The sequence below is a fragment of the Eurosta solidaginis genome, chromosome 4, assembly GCF_040869045.1.
Source record: "Eurosta solidaginis isolate ZX-2024a chromosome 4, ASM4086904v1, whole genome shotgun sequence".
Classification (NCBI taxonomy): Eukaryota; Metazoa; Arthropoda; class Insecta; order Diptera; family Tephritidae; genus Eurosta; species Eurosta solidaginis.
The window spans coordinates 251,913,463-251,934,255 of record NC_090322.1 but is presented as its reverse complement, the minus strand read 5'-3'; the positions used below and the strand labels follow the sequence as shown (position 1 = coordinate 251,934,255).

General features: G+C 37.0%; 1 protein-coding gene across 12 annotated transcripts in view; it reads left to right on the top strand.

The window, feature by feature from the left end:
• The first annotated feature begins 457 nt into the window (after nucleotides 1–457).
• The window catches only part of LOC137251305 (uncharacterized), a 166,750-nt gene continuing 146,414 nt past the window's right edge, over nucleotides 458–20,793 (top strand). For 2 of the 12 annotated variants that reach the window (XR_010953205.1, XM_067785646.1), the window contains exons 1-2: nucleotides 458–1,078; nucleotides 5,749–5,974. Coding sequence is in view for 11 of the 12 variants with exons in the window: in XM_067785646.1 (XP_067641747.1) it covers nucleotides 5,942–5,974 (33 nt within the window). In the remaining variant the exon portion in view is untranslated. Of the gene's footprint in view, nucleotides 1,079–3,689; nucleotides 4,236–4,881; nucleotides 5,243–5,666; nucleotides 5,975–20,793 lie in introns of those variants that run through there. The other 10 variants (XM_067785653.1, XM_067785655.1, XM_067785652.1 and 7 more) reach the window with 10 other exon arrangements.

Below are 20,793 nucleotides of genomic sequence, written 5' to 3'. Positions count from 1 at the left end.
TGATTTATTCAACAGTTTAGCGATTCGAACGTTAACAGAAGGTTTCAAATAAGCGTAATTTCCCTAAATTCGTTACAATATTTTTGAATTCATATAACCATTGTGCGTACCAAAATGCTCATGCAAGTTCCATTCGAACTCAAGCGCTAACATTAAGAAATTTATGCAGTTCGTGCAGCTCGTGCACTCCCTCAAACATTGCTGCCGTCGTCAATTTCGCCGTCAACATCAGTGCAATTGTTGTTAACAACAGCTTACCGACAGCTAAAATAAACGCTTCGAGTGTGAGTGCGACTCGGGTCGAAAGCGCGATCGTTGTGCATTCATAAGTACATACAAACATACTGACAATTAGCCATAAACTGCTTGTGCTCCCCATGCGCTGCACAGAAACTGGCTGTGGCTTGCAAAGTAAGTATGGAAAAGTTAAAAGTTAACAAAAATTGTTTAAATCTGGCTCCTAGTCGACAGCGTTGTCACTGTCGCTGCCAACGTTGCCGTCCTATGCTTTAAATGCTTGTCTGATGATTTTCATGGTTTGGTTATTTCTTGAATTGTGCAGCACTTTCAGTTTGTTTGGAACTTTGTGCGAAGTCGGTTATATAAATTCGCGTTCGAGTGAAATCAATTGGAGATAGCAGTAAAAGTTATTGTTATTTGACTTTAAGCGGATATCCTGTAATATAACTTCGCATCGATAAACTCGATGTGCCTTTCAATTTTCTTTGCGCTTTTAAAAGAATTGGTGTAATTGACAGCAAAAGCACACTTTATAAAATCGAGCGTCTTACTACTTGGCTGCATACACTTTTCGTATTGTTGTTGTGCTATTGTTCTCGATTTGCGTGCAAGTTTCTGTTATTGTAAAAATTACGTTGAAATTCGAACACATAGCTCTGACGTGAATGTGCAGTGCAACAAGTGCATCAGAAGAAATTAAAAAAAAAAACAAAAAAAAAAAATCGAAATGTGAGCTGATAATTGTGGCGAATCGTGAAAATGGTGTAACTTTACCTGTTAGAATATTAAAACAAAAACAAATAGGTTACAGAAAAAAAGTGCAACATAACAAGTGAACGTTAGTAAAACTGAGAAAATAGATTCTAAATACACACACGGGGCGGGGCGTAGCACAGTGGGGACAAATTTAATATTTTGTGCCATTAATCTTTGCAAAGAATTTAAGTAAACAAAAAATTATTGGAAAATCGAGCTCGAAAAATCGTTAAAAGGTTACAACAGGGGTCGACTGCTAATACCTCCCTCCAGCGGTTTAGGGGTCAGAATATACCCGCGGTAGGTATGCCTGTAAGAGGCGACTAAAATACCAGATTCAAGGGGCTGTGTAGCACAACCCTTTCAGGTTGCCAGCGCAATATATAGCTTCTCCAAACCCAATTGTCAACCTCACCTATCCGCGGCGAATCCTGTTTCACTAACAGACGAGGCTCTGGCGACCCAATCTCCTTATGGAACTTGGGGGTGGGGAGGGAGGGATGGCCTGAAGGTTTAATGTGGCCATATAAATCGTTCCCGAGATGGTCGGGCTAGCACCTTAAAGGTGCTGTGTTACCGGAGCGTACCGGATCTGTATCCGCCAAAGGACCATCACATCGATAACACTCCCCAAAGCCTTCGGGGAGTAACCTTATCGCTACAACAACAACTGCTAATACCTCGACAATAATAAAGCAAAATTGTATCTCTGTCTGGAGATATTTGCAGTCAAAGTTAACAATTTTCATGTGGTTGTTGTAATGTTTTTGCACACAGAAAAGAAATTTGTGTACAAAGAGATTTTGCATGGACTTAATTTTGATCCCACACCATTCGTGGACCGACCAGAGTAGTTTTTTGCGGTTTAAAATTTTTATTATTTGCCTTCGGATTATTAAATGTCACCCGTTCTTTGACACCTCTTTCGATATTTTTGGATTCGTATTAGCAAACGACCCCTGTTGTAGACTTTTACCTAGAACTCTCTTCTTAATTTGAAAATCATTCCATAAAACAAAAAAAATTTTCAATTTGTTCCCACTGTGCGTAGTAAGGATGCCCTTACATTAGAAAGATGTGAGCTGTTTCTTTTTAATTTTTGCTAAAGATTACGAGCTGGTGAGGCTTAGATGACAGCTGCGGCCATCACAAGTATTGCTCAAATGCTACGACATTGGTGAATATCAACAAGCTCCCTTTGCAGAAGCTGTCGCCATTAGGAGGAAGGGGACCCGATTAATCACGTTCTCTGCCGATGTCCAGGACTGTAAACAAGACGACTCAGACTTCTGGGTGGACGGTTATTCGACAGTCTGGTAGAGATTGGTAAGATGGATCCTGCACTACAATTTAACCTCATCAGAGAAGGTAAGTGGTTCGTTGAGGACCACTGGGAAGTAATCTGGTTGTACGAATGTGCCGCCAACCGGCATTCACTGAGGACACTCACAATGGGCAAAAAAATAAACGCGAAATTTATTCGCAAGCTCTTTTAACCGAACCTGCAAGATCTTGTTCTCCGCCAGTGACTGATAAAGTATAACGCCAGAGGTGATTAACTAATGCTGGTGAGGCTTATACGATTTTTACCACTGATGTTGAGGCGATATCCATCGGTCAAAAAGTTACAGGATGCACGTATGAAGATGTTTATGAGTTCAAGATCGATATTAGCTGAGCGGGTAGTTATACATAGAAGTTTGTAGATATCGCAAACTTGAAGATGCAATCAGGCGCTAAGCTTAATTTCTTCTAACGTGAGACGAATATGTTACGCCTCTTCACAAAAGCAATTATCGCTGTTATCTTCCCAGTAAAACCCTCGTAACTTATTTTCAGCATTTAAAGTGCGTCGAGGTAGGGACCGTGGGTCAAAGACGGATGAGTGTGCTTTAATGGTATGTAGTTTGGTCGTATGTGCTGTCACATCATTGGGTCAGTGTATCCGAAATTGTTGGCTATGAAGTTCGACAGCACGGCTAGTCAACATCCGCCGGCGATTTCTGTTGCTAAGCCCTCAACATATAGGACAGTAAGACATCCACGAATGCATGAAGTGCATTCGTCCCAAGTGCATCCCAACATCCTTTCGCATACATACAGTACCGTAAATGATTTCTTCGACTTCTCCCCCACGTGAAGCTACTACGCTACGTCTAGTACACTTCGTCCGTATTTTGTGCTGTGTTTATTCTTGTAGGCATACCCTCGCCAGCTTAGGCATAAGCCCATGTATACAAACTAGAGGTTTACGCCGATCGCTTTATCGGCGGCGGCGGCGTAGGCGGCGCGCCGGCGTATGCCGGTGTTCTTACTTTAAAAAGGTTGATTTTTCTATTTAAAAAAATAATATTTAGGAAAGGTTTTGTTTGTATGTATTTAAGGAAATCAACGTGTTGGCCATTTCGGAAAGATCCGGGGTTTTTGCCTCAAGATCTCGCAGACCGTTCAAAAATTTTCAGAAGTAGCTCCTTGCGGAGGGATTGTCCCTCATTCACTTACCCCAGAGAGGCTTCGAACCTAACCCCGGTCTTTGAAATTGGTACTGCTGCGTCTGCTGAAAAGAATAGAGAATTAGAGATACATACACTTTTGTCTGAATATCTCGTGCAAAGCGTAGTTTCACCTAGGGTTAACTACTAATAATCGTCGCGAACACTATTTCTTTAAATCATTTGTGGCTCCTTGGCGGTCGCTCACAAAGGCGACTTACGGTTGCTATTAATGGTCTATTAATACTCATGACTCTCGCGCTATGCTGCCGAGCTACACCAGAGAAACGCCATGAGACGTCAGAGAGTGACTATTCGGCCAAGGTTGCCGCCTTCGAAATCATAAGCAATCTAAGTGGAAGTCATTGCGTAATGGGTGAAAATCGTATAATCCTCGGCGCATCTGCATGATTAAAATTTTACAAGAACCCTGGATAAAATTTTTAAAATGTAGACCAAAGTTTTCAGACGTTTGTGTTCACAACATTGATTTTAATAGTCTTCCTTAAATCAAAACGATATTTTAGAATGAGAGTTGCCCGATTTTAAGTTGAAAATGTTTACTGCTGTTTTCCGGCCTTATGATATAACAGCTCATTATGGATGACCGCGTAGCTTCAGTTTTCAGACTAGTTCGAATGTCCACTATGTTAGGATAGTAGCACACACGGTCATTAGTTCGACTGTCTTCGGAAAGCTTTAGCTTCACCACTTTGAGTGTTCTTGCGAAGGAAAAAGCCTCACCTGGTAAATATATGTGCCTACGTATTCACATTTGTAAAAGGATCCGTAACGTGTATTTGATATTTAAACTTGGTTGATAGGCTATAATCAATGTAATTCACTCCAAGGGACTAGTTTTGGATAGGACCGCCAACTTTATGAAATGTCAAACCGGTAGACTTGGGTGTTCAAGGATGAAGTATGAAAATCAAAATTAAAATTTCAAACGCTATTGTATAATTTCGCAAATAAACAACAGATGTTTGAATGTAAGCCCAAGCGATTTTTCAAACCCTTCTCATACATACATATATCCTTAACTTAAGTATGAGGTAAGAATCATTTCAATGGACTGTTTATGCCCCTAGAACCTGCTAAAGGATTTTGCATCACTGATTTCGATTATTCTTTCAGCCAATCGCAATATAATATTTAAAAAAAAAAAATCGGCACCTTTTTTGGGTGTTTTGGTTTTTTTTTACAACTTGAGGACAATTTGAAAACAATTTGAAACGCCTTGGGTCATTTTATTTGAATTCATTGTTCATTATTAATTTTTTGAAAAAAAAATATGCAAAGTGAGCATATAAATTTATTATATAACTTTTCTTTTAGTGTTTTGTTTTAATAACTTGGTGAATTGGGTGATGGAAAGTCCCTGTTAAGCAAACATCGAAAACGCCTGTTTTTTTAAATAACTTTTGCACATTTAGAACGAGTTAAATTAGTTTCTTATAACTGGCAGTTATGCGCATCCGTTGATACCACTTTCGACCATATCCGACCAATTTTCGACATGAGCAATAAATGGCATAAACAGTCTTAAACGAGTAGAAAATATAGTAACGCGCCGGACGCCGCCGCCGCCGCGCCGATATTTTTGACTTTCGGCGGCGGCGTGCGAAAAACGACCCTAATCGGCGGCGTATATCTCTAAATACAAACACTCGCACACATATTTTCATACGGATGCATCCACTAATGATGATTTTCTCAATCGGCTTTAGTTTAGTGCGCTTCAAATAAATAAGGTAAATTGTACGACTTACTTGTTCTGTGCTTTTTTGTCTGGCAAACGAGACTGCATATGCAATGCAAGTACTCACACACTCACACGTACACTGCTACGTTGGTGGTTAAAAAGGAATTGCATCGACCGGGTGAAAAGTTTTTTTGCTGCAAATTAAAAAGTTAGTTGTGTGCTTTCATCTGTCTCTCTGCAATTCAATGCGTTGAATTTGACGTTAGTTTGGAATTATTGTTGTTGTGTGTGTGTACGTTATTACTTGTGCGCGCTATTTATTGTTATTGTGTGCTGCTACCGGATAGCAATAATGCGCGCACTGAAGTAGAAAGTTGCCGTCAACCAAATTATTGTTGCTGACGTCTTTTATTTTGTTTTGTGCAATACAACACTTTTTGCGTTTGTGTTTAATTGTAATTTTTTTCTTTAAGCTTTTGCTTGCTTACTTACTTAACGCCCTTGAAAAAAGCAATTCGCTGCATTTTTTGCACATTTCTTTATTTTTAATAAAAGGTGAAACAATTTTTGTATAAAAAATAAAAAAGGCATTAAAAATTAAAAATCCATGGAAGATTAAGTGCAACGAATTAAAGTTTGAAACACATCAAAAACTTTTGCAGAAAGTTTGATTTATATATGGAAATTGCTTTGCAATATACCTAAAAAAATTTTATTCAAATCAAAGGAATAATTCAAATAAAACAAAATGTCGGATATATATTATTGCAATAACAATAAGGTGAGTACATATTTTCAAGTTTATTTGAGACAAGAACATAAAAGTATTAAGCGTTTTCTCATGGGCGTATCTAAAACCAGAATGAGAGGGGGGGGGCGGGGGGGAGGCTTCAGAGTAAAGACATTTTTGGAGAAAAATTGTCACATACATATTTTCTAAAATTATTTAAATATGTATAAAAAATCGTATTCTAAAATTTTCTATTTAAAGATATATTTTCTATAATGCAAATGTACGACGATAAAAAAACAAGTGAGCACGGGACTGTCTTCGGCACAGCCTACCGCCATACCTTTCATGAATGGGCTGAACAATAATCTTATCCTATTCGTAACATCCAAATAATCGGCTGTATAAGATATGAAATATATAGCGAACAGATGTAAAGTGATTTTTATGATAAATATATTGTGACGAATATTAGTATCACTAAGTGATACTCACATCACAAGGCGGTTATTAAATAAAGGCACATCAACAATAAAGCAAGCTGTCACTCTAGCTACATAAACACATTAATCATCATTTACCCATATACATACAAGCCAACGTAGAGATACTCATAACCACATGTAATCATCAGCCGAAGTAGTACTCACATATACACACGCATATGGCTATGCGAGAGATATAAACTACAAATATACATGTACGTAGATGGCTGGGAACAAAGCATGAAGTTCACGAAATTACTAGACCTTAGTAGAAATAAGCGAATGAAGCAACGGGGAGTATAAAAGCAGCACAAGCTGAGTAGTCAGTATTCAGTTTGATTTAAACACGCTATCAGTATGATAGTGAAGTATAATTGTGAAGTATAATTGTACTACTCTCAAAGTAGGCTAATAAAGACCATTTTGGATTACTATTCATTCGACAATTTAGCGATTCGAACGTTTGCAGAAGGTGTAAAATAAGGGGAGATTCCCTAAGTTCGTTACAATACAATAAGAGTATGCAAAGTATCACGTCTTTTGTGGTCTGCATGAAATAGCTATGACCATGAATCTCAACAATATATGACGTAACCGTAAGTATTTGATGAAATTTGAAGCTTCTAGCCGTTAAAAAGGGGACAGGAATGAGAGTTTATACGGGGTATATAATATATATACCATCGATCTCTGTGATTTTTTCAGACAACAATATATGCTTTATACGTATTTATATATGTATTTGGCGAAATTTTAAGCTTCTAGCTGTTAAAATGGTGTAGAAATTGCGAAAAATTTCTTATCTGAAGAATCGGTTGTAGGGGAGATAAGCTATATATATGGCCGATCGCTTCGAATTTTACAAACAACAATATTTGCTATATACGAAAGCATATGGTGAATTTTGAAGGTTATAGATGTTAAAATTGGGCAGAAATTACGAAAAGTTTCTTATCTGAAAAATCGGTTGTATGGAATACATACTATATATACCACCGATCTATAAAATTTTTTCAGACAACAATAAATGCTCTATACGTAAATATTCGGTGAAATTTAAAGCCTCTAGTTGTTAAAATGGGGCAGTAATTACGAAAAGCTACTTATCGGAACAATTGGTTGTGGTGGATATATGCTATATATACCACCGATCTGATCCATTTTTTCAGACAACAATATGTGCAATATACGAAAGCATATGGTGAAATTTGAACCTTCAATCTGATAAATTGAGGAAGATATGACAAAAATTCTCTTTTCCGAAAAATCGGTTGTATGAGGGATATATGCTATAGTGGTCCGATCCGGCCGGTTCCGACGAATGTCTAATCGGACACCTAAATATACCAGCTCACCAAATTTTATCAAGATATCTCATAAATTGAGAGATTTGTTTGCATACAAACAGACACACGGTCAGACGGACATTGCTAAATCAACTCAGCTCTTCATCCTGATCATTTCGGTATACTTATTGGTGGGACTATCTATTTTCCTTTAAGGACTTACAATTTTGAGATTCGTGACAAGGTTAATAAACCATTTCATTTTCATGGAGGCGTCTTTTCATCTAAATCCGGCGACCACGATATAACAAATGCCAACGGTAATTGCCTATCGGGACCAAAATTTACTGGACATTTGATTTATAAGTACCACCCTTACTTTTGCTTTTAAAGATCTCTTTTAATGGATAAAGCTGCTTTCTATGATTTGCTATATTTTTAGCCTAACTTCTTAGTTAATTTGGGAGTTTCTTTGTGAGTATTTCGAATATTATTTCTTTAGTTGTGGAAAATAAAAAACAGAATAACTAACCAAAAAGCCATTATGAAATGGAAATCAAAACTAGGATTTATAATGTTTTGATATTTTTTTGCACTGTCAATAACAAAAATATGTAAATAATCCCTGCAGTGAAAACGGGGGACACTTTCGCAAAGCACTACAGGTTTAATGACTACCTCCGAACTGGTGATAATCGGTTGGAGAGAGGGATAGTTGGTAGACACCTTGTCCAACAGCGCTTACTCTGAGCTATTTGTGTTTTAATTAATTACTCAAAGACAGCGACTATTTCAGAACAAGCTACGAATGAACTAGTTAAGAATGCGTTCAAAAGGCTTGCAAAGAGAGACAATTGCTATTTCGTAATACATCACAATGTTGAAAATGTCTGCTGAAAGCACTGTAACCGGTAAAATTTAGGAGTTGTATCGTCTCTTACTGAAATAGCTCGGAACTAGTACGATTCAATGTACGGATGTTACGCAAATTTCATTAAGTAAATATACGATCACAAGGTCTTACCTTGGTAAGATACAAGATCTATCTAAACCCTTTTCCATTTTATTGATAATGTCACCCGGTTAAGCGGCAACTTCACCGTGAGTTGCAATATCATTCCAATACCATAATAATCTTACTTACTTACTTACTTACTTAATTGGCGCTTAACCGTTTAAACGGTTATGGCCGTCCAACAAGGCGCGCCAGTCGGTCCCTCTCTCTGCCAACCGGGCCCAATTGGTGACACCAAGGGAGTTAAAATTTCCAAGCATAAATAATACGCTGCTGCATCATGTTCTGGATCTTTGACTCACTTCTTATGCAATAATAATTGTTTGGATTAAATTTTGATCAATACAAGTTATTTACAATCGTTGGGTATAACAACACATTTCCAACTATCCAAGATCCATTTTAATATTCCGTCTATTAATATTTGAAAAATTCACCATCATTCATTGGTGCCAAAAGCCAGCAAAGAGCGTTTACGACCTACAGCTTAGTTGACTAAAGTGACACAAATGAGCCCAGGTGTGGATCAATACTTAATAGTGATTGCGTTGATGTTGTTGTTGCTATAAATGATGATTGTGTTACATTGATGTTGCTTTAGTTGTGGCTGATTGTGTTTTTGTTGCTAGTTTGAATATTGCTCTTTTCCATAGTATTTTATGTTATAATGTTGTTGGTGTTGTTGTTATGAAAATTGTTATTTTGGTTTCCACGCTGTGTTTGTTTTTGCTATCTTTTGGGTGCTTCTTTTGCGTGTGCGTCGGCATCAGTGAAAGTGCAACCGTTATAATAAGTCTTAGTAACTGAAAAAACGAATAAACCAAGCTACATATTTTCTGAGATTTTAGACGAGGATCGACCAATAAATCCTTGTGGTATTGATTTAGATTTCAACGATGTTTGATGTTTGACTTAGGAATATTCGTATGTGAGCAGGGTTTTGGATCTCGACAAGCCAATGGGATAAGTTTGTACGATAAAAAGGGGTCTTTCACATAACTTTGTTGAGAAGAGATCAAAGCAAGCTCTAGTAACGTACTAAGCCTGAAAAAGGGGCGTCGAACTGGCGATTATCGCCGTTTATAATTGATATTATGTTTATCGGCGTGATCGCATCTCTAGAGCGGGAGGTGTCCTTATTGCTGTTGAATCTAACCTATCATCTGATTTGATATCGCTAGACAATATCTCTCATATCGAATTCATAGCAGTTAGGCTTTCATTCGGTAGCTATAGCGTAATTGTTTGTTGTTCGTATATACCACCTCGTTCGGATATGGATGTTTATGCTAGTCATAGCTCGGCCATCAGCGATTTGCATTCGCAGTTGGGAGATAACGATCGACTTGCTGTTGTTGGTGACTTTAACTTGCCAACAGTTAGTTGGGTTAATATAAGTGATTCAAACTTTTTAACTCCCACTGCTCAACACGAGTTTCTCAATTGCTTGTTAGACTCATCTCTTTTACAGATTAACAATGTTCCAAATAGTGGAAATAAAATGCTGGATTTAGTATTTGTGGATGGCTCGGTGGGTACTGCCCTTACGCAAATCCCACCTTTATCCCTTCCAGAAGACCCTCTTCACCCTACGCTAGAGATATCACTTGATATCAGCCTACCCCGTAGGATTCAAGTACAGCCTCGTCCCCGATCTAGATGCTTCTACAAAGCGAACTTCATTATGCTCAATGATCTGTTGGCTTCCCATGATTGGTCTCTATGCTTGCACTGATGTCGATTCGGCAATCTCTATATTTTACAGTACGCTTGATGGCTTCTTTGATACCTGCATTCCTACTCGCTATACCCTATGTTCGAATAAGCCCCCTTTTCAAGGCAACTTATCAGACTTAATAATATCTAATCTAGGCTTTATAAGAGATTCAAGAAATCTGGAGCATCTGCAGACCTCTCTAAATATCTAATAGCTCGTTCTAAATTTCACCGTCTTAATCAGGTTTGTTATAAAAATTACTTGAGTTGTTGTAAAGCCCAATTTTTTAAAAATCCAAAAAAGTTTTACAGTTTCGTAAATTCAAAGCGGAAAACTTCTGGGTATACTTCCTTACTAACCTTTGGATGTAAAAAAGCTTGCACTGATGACGAAGTTGCTGAACTATTTTCTGAGTTCTTTAAGTCCACGTATTCATCCAGTGGTTTTCATTCCGGTCAATATCCCTATCGCTTAGATAGCTCGAATTCCATTAGGAATCCTGCTATTGATGGTAATATTGTTTTCAGAGTCTTCAATCTTTGAAGCCCACCTTTTCTCCGGGACCGGACGGTGTTCCTAGTTGCGTGCTTAGGTACTGTGCCGAAAACATGTATGAGCCTATTTTAAAATTATTTGAGCTATCTCTGGGATCTGCGTCATTCCCGGCACTTTGGAAACAGTCTTTTATTATACCCCTGCATAAAAAAGGTAGTAGGTCAAAAGTTGAAAACTACAGGGGTATTGCTAAACTTTCAGTCATTCCTAAAGTCTTTGAACAGATTGTTACCAGTCAACTCCAATATCAGTGTTCTAGTCTTTTATCTCCATGCCAACACGGTTTCATTCGTCAAAGGTCAACCACTACAAATTTGCTTGTATTCACCTCTATAGTTATGGAAGGATTTTTAGCGAACAAGCAAACGGATGTTATCTACACGGACTTCAGTAAAGCATTTGATACCGTCAACCATGAGTTACTTATTCATAAGCTTGATTTACTGGGCTTTCCATTTCACCTATTAATGTGGCTGAAAAGCTATCTTTCTAACCGGATCCGAGAAGTCCTGTTCAAGTGCAATCTGTCGGAATCGTTCGGAGTTTCCTCCGGCGTACCCCAGGGAAGTCATCTAGGCCCTTTGCTCTTTGCCCTTTTCATTAATGACTTGCCACAGACAATATTATATTCCCATACTATAATGTATGCGGATGATGTAAAACTTTGCTACACTTACTGTCCTACCGATTTGAGTTCCTTGGATCTTCTTCAGGCCGACTTGGACTCGTTCCAATATTGGTGCACAACAAATTTACTAGCTTTAAATTGCTCTAAATGTAAGCGTATGACATTTCACCGAGTGAAGCCAGCATTGAAACCTTATGTAATAGATGGTACGCCTTTGGAGCGTATATCTATTGCAAATGATGTAGGTGTCCTTTTTGATCCGAAATTAAATTTTAACATGCATATTTCATCTATTCCCAACATAGCGTTGGGATTTGTTAAAAAATGGGCTAAAGAGTTCGATGATCCATACCTCACTAAACTTCTTTACACATCGCTGGTTCGTCCAATACTCGTGTATTGCTCATACGTTTGGTCCCCTGTTTCTCAAAAGCATATAAAGCGTCTTGAGTCAGTTCAAAAGCAATTTTTGATATTTGCATTGCGCGGTCTTAATTGGGACTCAAGTCTCCACCTTCCTCCATACAGAAGTAGACTTCTTCTTATTAACTTACCCACTCTGGAAAATCGGAGAATTTTACTGGGGGCATTGTTCATCCATAAGCTCATTATTGGAGAAATTGATTCTGCGGACCTTCTCAGCCGGTTATTTTTTGCGGTTCCCCCTAGAGTATCCTGATACTACGTTCCTTTCTATTTACCCCTTTTTCGACGAAACTTTGCTAAAAATAATCCTCTTCTTATCTGTTGCGCGCACTACAATGACTTGTATAGCTGTATCAGTCTTGAATGTACTTGTGCCACTAAGCGTAATGCAATACTTGCCTATCTAATTTAAGAGATACAAGCTAATTTAATTTAATTTGCCGGCATTTTATTTCTTCCATAAAAAACAGGAACTATCTCGTTTAAGGATGGAGGAACATTTATCAACATGTATCATTAAGAAGGAACAAGACAGTACTGTGTTGATTGGAATCTGGTGCATTCCAACAACGTAAAAAACATGCTTTTTCAGGAGTCACTGACCTGAATCGTATGCATTCCGGCAGTATAATCTTATGGGTCAGGCATCGAGCTGATTGGAATCCGGTGCATTCCAACAACACAGGTCATGTTGCCTTGTGATGGCGTATCCTCATTACACTACTCTTAGCACTGCCGGATTCCCATGACATGCTGATTGGAATCTTGTTGCAATCCAACAGGTAGATGGGAATCCACTGCGTTCAAGAACTTATTTCTGCTCATATTTCTTATTATTATTATATTCTGAAATGAAAGTGTAATGTTCATTAATATATCTTTGTAATATAACATTGTTGAAATCTCGATATATCTTAAATTTTACCTTTTGAGTTGTATATTTATATATCTTTTATATTATGCAGTCGACCATAATTTGTCGTCGACTTTAAATAATAAATAAATAAATAAAACACAGTCATTCGACCGTTACTAACGTATGAGGTTCTAGTCTCGTGAAAGGCGGTAAACAGTAGCGCATCTCAAGAAGGGTTAAACGTCATTTTCCACTGTATATCCGTACATGTGTTTATGCAGAATTTGCCCGCAAAATTGTCTCTTAGTTTGAGAGAATTTTACATGCCCTCGGCAGTGATTTTACAAACATTCCCAGTGTATTTCTGCCATGTAAAGCCTCTCAGCGAAAGCTCATTTGCATTGCAGATGCCGTTCGGATTCGTCGTAAAATTGTTAACTTCCAGGAGATAGCATCTAGACATGCCCGAGCCTGAGAATAATTTAACGACCCTTGTTGACAGCCACGCTTCCTTAAGGGCTTGAGAAAATAATAAAACGGTAATTTGACGGAAGTAGTGAGCCTTCCTGGTGCCCATTGAATATCTCATTGTCTCCCCCTTTTGAGTGCCCGGGTAGAGGAATGTTGAATTGAATAAATTTGCTGATGTAATGGCCAGGAAAAGTTCCGAAATGAGGTGGAAAATTCCGTACGACCACTACTGCATTCTCTACTGCGGAAAATCTAGGAATAAATGATAGGACAACGAACTTTCTGTGAACCAACTAATATGATAGTAAGATCTCAAGGTGCATACGACCATGTCAAGTTAGAAAAGGAACTAGCTTCCTATTCAAAATAATGCAAAGTGTCATCAGGCTATCCAATAGCAAGCCGCTATTCAGATCTAAAGTTAGTTATAGCATTATGAGGTCACAAAAATCTCGGCTGTCAAATTTAGTGTTTATCATCATATTAACGCCAATTAGGGGAACCACAGGCGGTCAAGTCTTTCTCCACCTGCCTCTTTGAGTCCGTTATCAGTAAATATTATTCAACACCATCACTAAAAGGACTATAAATCTTCCAGAGAACTTTTATCTCAAACACGTCAAAAGTCATCTCATCTTCTCTGGACACCGTCCATGATTCCAAGTCATACATCAGGAAGAAGAGCGACTTGTGGAGCGTGATTTTTGTTCTTCGAAAGAGGAATTTACTTTTCTATTGTCTACTCAGTTCAAAGTAGAACTTGCTGCCAAGAGTTATTCTCAGTTTGATTGCTAAGCTGACATCGGTTCCGCTGTTAATGCTGGCTCGCAGGTAGACGAAGTCCTTCACGAGTTTAAAGTCGTCAACAGTGACGTGGCTACCAAGGCGCCCAGTGCAGGTTCTTTCTTGGATGGCAGCAAGTATTCCGTCTTGTCCTCATTTATCGCATGACCAACTTTTCAGTATTACCACGACCAAATTATTTTCTCAGAGCAAATCACCATTGTTAATCCCTATCTGTAGTTAAACTAAAATAGAAATGTTCCCTTCCTATCACCGCTTCCTTTTAAGTTCGTGTCACTGAATTTCCAAATATACATGCCGTCTTTCAGTGAGTTTTACAGCTCCGGCTCACGCTCAATTCGCACGGGAATGCTCTGAATCATTGAGAGACTTGAGAAGCAGATTTCGTGAAATTTTTGCAGACGTGAAATGTGATAGGCAGATGTCGCCACTGTTTTTCATTTAACTCATACGGCGAAAGGCTAAGCAGCGACATCTATTTTTGAAAAAGTAGGTATATTAAACGCCGCGTTGCCAACCTAAAAAGAAGTAATTAACAAATTATCTGGCTCACAAATTGAACCAGACTTCTATCTGGATTTATCTGGCTCAAATCGTTGTTGTTGCATTTACATGCAAAATTATTTATCTGGCTCAGGATTTTGCCACCGGATGATAGCTACTATGTACAATAATTTACTTCCCTTACCACTAAATGCCCCGTCACATAAGAAGTTTTTCATATAGATGCGTTTAACGCAATCTAATGCATGATGAGTAGATTGAATGTATTTTATATGGAAAACGGCAGATCGAGTGACACTAGCTCCATCTGACATGAAAATGTAGCCAACTTCCAACTTTTGTTGCAAGCAAAGCATAAGAAGAAGAATTCGACATTTGCTGCATTTTAACAAAATAATAGAAGATAAAATCTGTTAACAAATATTTTTCTTGTACAGTAAGATTGTTAATAGCAGTGCTTCGCGAAATTATATATGTATTAACGAGTGGGGAAGATAATTTCACTTGTAAAGCGTGAAAGCACTTATAGCCAAAATACATGCCAAATTCTTTTTCTTAGGCTTTGCTTGTAACAAAAGTTGGAAGTTCGCTGCTTTTTCATGTCAGATGGCGCTAACGTCGCTCGATCTGCCATTTTCCATAAAAATAAGTGCAATCTACTCATCATCTCATTCCGACTTTCCGACGCATGCAGTGTATTCCAAGCCGAGGTCTATGCCATAGACAGAGCGGCAAAGCTGCTCTAAAATAGCGCGGTCACCAACACCGACGTAACAATATTTGTCGACATCCAAGCCGCTTCAAGGGCATTAAAGTCCCTTTGCTAGGTCCCTGGACACAGCGGCATTGAAGGGAATGAACTCACGGATGAGATGTCTAGGAAAGGTTCCGACTTAGACATAAGTGATGTGGACAGCTCCGTCCGACCGCCGCTGAGTTGTCTCCTAGGGAGAATCGACGAAAATGAGAACGGGGCACCGGACTTGCTATGGACTATAGTGTTAACTACTTTGTACTCTTTACTTTAATTTTTAAAATAATTTTAATTGAGTTTTCGTGTTAACTTAAAATTTTGAATAACTTCAAAAAAAGAAAATTCTAATTAGTTGGAAAATATCTAAACTCAAAAATAAACAAAAATAAATTTTTTATTGCAAACCAAAATAAAAGTTTTTTAAAATATCAACTTGAATGTTGATATATTGGCGATCCTACCAACGATCCTGCGCAAATATTTTATTTCATTAATGACTGTAATGATTACGAAAATTTCCATTCGCTAATTTTTAATTAAAATGCATTTATTATCTAAATCTATATCTGTCCGTGCTTGTATATATAATACCTCGTACTTGTGATAAATGATTTTTGAACATATTCATATGGATATTGTTGGACCTCTTCCAATTTCAAATGGAAATTGTTATATTTTAACAATTATTAACAGATTTTCACGTTGGCCTGAAGCTTATCCGCTTAAAGATATTTCAACAAATACTATAGTAAAAACTTTTATTCAAAATTATATACCACGATTTGGTATACCATTAAATATTACAGTAGATCAAGGTTCACAATTCACCTCAAAATTTTTTACAGAATTAACTAAACTTTTAGGTTCTCATAAAATTCATACATCTCCTTACCATCCCCAAGCAAATGGCATGATAGAGAGATTTCATCGAACTTTAAAAGCAGCAATTATAGCATCAAACGACTCGGTTCATTGGTCTGACATTTTACCATTCATTCTACTTGGTTTACGAACTTCTATTAAAGAAGATTTAAAATGTTCATCTGCTGAACTTGTTTATGGCCAAACACTTAGAATACCTGGTGAATTAATTATTTCAAATAGTAATAAAGAACATGATTTTTCTAATGACGCTCTTCATAAAATAAGAGAATATTTTTCACTTGTTCGTTCTAAAGTTTTTCATCATAACAAAGAAAATGTTTTCGTTCCTAAACAATTAGAAAATTGTGAGTATGTTTTTGTTAAAGTTCTTCGTAAATCTAATTTAGAATCACCTTATGAAGGACCTTTTAAAGTTATATCTAAGAAACATAAAACATTTACAATTCAATACAATAATACTATTAAAAATATTTCAATTGATTTACTTAAACCAGCAAACATACTTATTAACACTAATTTAAATACAAATACATTAAGCAACAAAAAACAAAAAAAGGTTACATTTAATATTAATTAATAATTTGTTTGTTTCAAATTTTCTTGGAGGGGGAGTAAATATAGTGTTAACTACTTTGTACTCTTTACTTTAATTTTTAAAATAATTTTAATTGAGTTTTCGTGTTAACTTAAAATTTTGAATAACTTCAAAAAAAGAAAATTCTAATTAGTTGGAAAATATCTAAACTCAAAAATAAACAAAAATAAATTTTTTATTGCAAACCAAAATAAAAGTTTTTTAAAATATCAACTTGAATGTTGATATATGGACCAATAGGGTTGACAGCGAAGTCTCAAGGTCCTTATGGCTATGCTTCGATAGGAAGGGCACCAGCTTACTTCTCAAACTGAACAAATATTCGGTGAGGGTACGTACGGGTGTCATCACAGGTCATTGTGCTATCAAACCAATGCTCCGACGGTGGCGAATACCAACAAGCTCCCTCTGCAGAAGCTATCAGGATGAGGAGGAAGAGGAGTCGATCTACCACTTTCTCTACCGATGCCCGGCGCTTCAAAGAAGAAGGCTCAGATTTCTGGGCTCACGCTTCTTCGACAGCCTGGCAGAGGTTGGTAAGGTGGACGTCTCGCTTCTTGTTGGGTTCATCAGAGAAAGCAAAAGGTTCGTTGAGGACCGCTAGAAGGTAATGGGGCTAAACGAATTTGCCGCCACCCTGTACTTACTGAGGGCACTCACAATGGACAAAAATGTCTCGGAGTGGAAGTGTGGGTATCACCCACGCACGCCGTCTTAACCTAACCTAACCTACTCATCATGCATAGGATTGCGTTAAACGCATCTATATGGAAAACCTCTTATGTGGAGGGGCTTTAACAAGAGCTGTAAAATTTCAAACCTTAGCGTACTTCGCAATAGTTTATTTATAACGAATTAAAATCAAATTGATCGCGTTGGTTTAACGGTGTTTATATGCTCTATAAGTTTGTTCTCGTTAGTTTCATATTCTTTATCGGATACTTAACCTCCCGCAGAAGCTCCACGAGCTCAGATACTTACATATAGAACGATCCTCGTTCGTCTGTTTGTACACATATCGTATTATTAAAATTTATTGAAAGAAAAAGTGAACATTGTAAAAAGCGAGAGCGAGCTCATTATGAAATAGTGAGTTTTCCATATGAATAAATCTGACTTTCTTTTGCATATAATAATATTTGTCACAGTTTGATTAAAACAAAAGGGACTGCGTGGTATAAAAACTGTTTATTTTTTCATTCAACCAAGCGTTGAATAGCACTCAACCGTTATCTTATTCGCCCCATTTGCATTACTTCGCTTGAAATCAAATTCCATATCAATTCGAATATTCAAGCGTGTGCCCGTTGTGTAGGTCTGGGCAATCCTGTAAACTGCGCTGAGGTTCAATAAAGCTTTGGCAGCATTAGCGCAGGGATTTCGATAGGCTAGAAGTATAAGAAGTGTACTTTTTTGAACATATTCGATATATTGAACGTTTCGTTTACCTCCGAAAATATTATTTAGTTTTTGATTTACTTTAAGTAAGTAAATAACTGAAAAAGTCATAATATATTCACCGAACGAAATAAAAAACTAGGAAAATTACTATTAATTCCATACCGAAATAAATAATTGAACGAATTATTTATAATTTATAGCCCCATTAATAAGTCAGCTGAGCATTGAGCGAAATCGGACTATAACCATGCACACTTTTTTAAATAAAATTTTGAATAAAATTATTTAAAAAAAATGTTTAAGTTAAACGGTTTTATTGAAAACAATACTTGCATGAAGTAATAATAATACTAAAAGCTAGAAAATAATTAGGTAGGTCCTAGGTACTAGTCATCACACTCCTCATCAATCCAGGGCGTTGATCAGACATTTAAATAAAAGTGTTGGACGCGTGAAATTTTTACAAATGTGAGGCGGAGCATAACCTTATTAAGGTTCAGTTGGTCTTACTTATGACGCTTTTATTTCATTGTCTGATCAACGCCCTAGATTGATGAGGGGTGTGATGACTAGCACCTACGACCTACCTAATTATTTTCTAGCTTTTAGTATTATTATTACTTCATGTAAGTATTGTTTTCAATAAAACCGTTTAACTAAAAATTTTTTTTTTTAATTATTTTATTTTCAAGTTTTTAGTCTTTATTTAATTGCCTATTAATTCTCATTCTATTTAGTTCATTTAGTGACTCATTATTACAAGGACTCTTTTCGAACAATTTGTTACAATCTAAGTCCTCAATACATAATCCTTCCAAAGACTTTACTCAACTCTGCGCCACGTATGCTTGTCCCCCCTCGAACTCCAAAATATTTTGATGTCATTTCTACCGGACTGTATGTAATATTTGTTCCAAATATGAGCCAAATCGGACATAACAGGTCGCTTTCTATTCATGTATGTATTATGTGTTCCAAATATGGACCAAATCGGTCCACAAATACGATTTCTTTGAATATCGCAATCCTTGCGCCACCTAGCGGCGATTTTTTTCATAGGTCTCTTTCTATTCTTGTATGTATTATGTGTTCCAAATATGAGCCATATCGGACCACAAATAGGATTTTTTTGAATATCTCGATCCTTGCGCAACCTAGCGGCGACTTTTTTCATATGTCGCTTTCTATTCATGTATGTATTATGTGTTCCAAATATGAGCCAAATCGGACCTAAAATACGATTTTGTTAAATATTTCGATCCATGCGCCACCTATCGGAGTTTTTTTCTTATTATTGCATTGTCATCGGGTTCTGAACTATATTCCAAGTTTGAAGCTTGTAGCTTATAGGGAAGTTACTTAAATTTCAATTACAAAATTCGTGCCGGCCAGCCAGCCTGTCAAGTCAAGCTAAATAAAACCATTTAAAAACACTAAGAAGATTTGTATGAAAAGCGAACAAACATTCAACCGACCTATTATAAAGGAAGTAAAAACGTGATTATGCATGCAATACTTAATGAAGCCACAATGACCAAATTTCATATGCTGGTTGAAATAGCGACCCGTAATTCAAATTCTAATGTTGCTTTATGCGGGACTTGAATCCAGGGCTTTCGGTGTGCTAGGCGAGGCATGCTAGATACCACAACACCACGCCAGCTTTATGAGGAATGAGCATATGGGAAAAACTAACGAAATTGCTTAAAGACCACGGCCACTTTTATATAAAAGATGTTAGAGCGATATATTTGCGAAAACCTACTTTATATCAATGATGTTTTACTTATAGTGTATTTATAACAAAAAAATTTATAAATCAAACATTTTTGTAAATGGGCGTGTCAATGCCCTTTTTTTGACTAAGCATTTGGTAAGGAGCTATAATTCGAAGAAGAATTGACGTAACTTGACATAATTCGATAGGTACCTACAATTTTCTTACAATCCCATGTATTTTCACCAAAATCGATAAAGAACCACGCCCGCTTTAATAAAGCAGATATTAAAAAGGACCGTAGATGATTACAATAGAAAACATTATTGCGAAAAATAACTTTGTACCCATGTACTTTACTTATAAAGTGTATTTATGATAATAAATTTAATAAGTAACCATTTTTTGAAATAGGCGTGACACCGCCCTTTTTTTGGAGTTAGCATTTCCTAACGTCTCGGAAGCCATGCAACGAAGTGGAATTAACATATCTGCACGAAATTCGATACATCTGTTTTTAATATAACCCCAAGTATTTCCGACAAAGATGAACGAAATCGGTTAAGGACCATGCCGAATCTTGTATAAAATATATTTATGTAATATTATTTTACTTCCAATATACAATTTCAGCGTGGTGAGTTAAGGTTAAACTGGCCGGTCAATAAATAGCTCACATAGACCAAATGATTCAATTGTGTTACCAGAATTTGTAACGCCGTCCTCTTGGCAAATACTAGAAGTTTTCTAAGATCCAGCTTAATTTCTGCC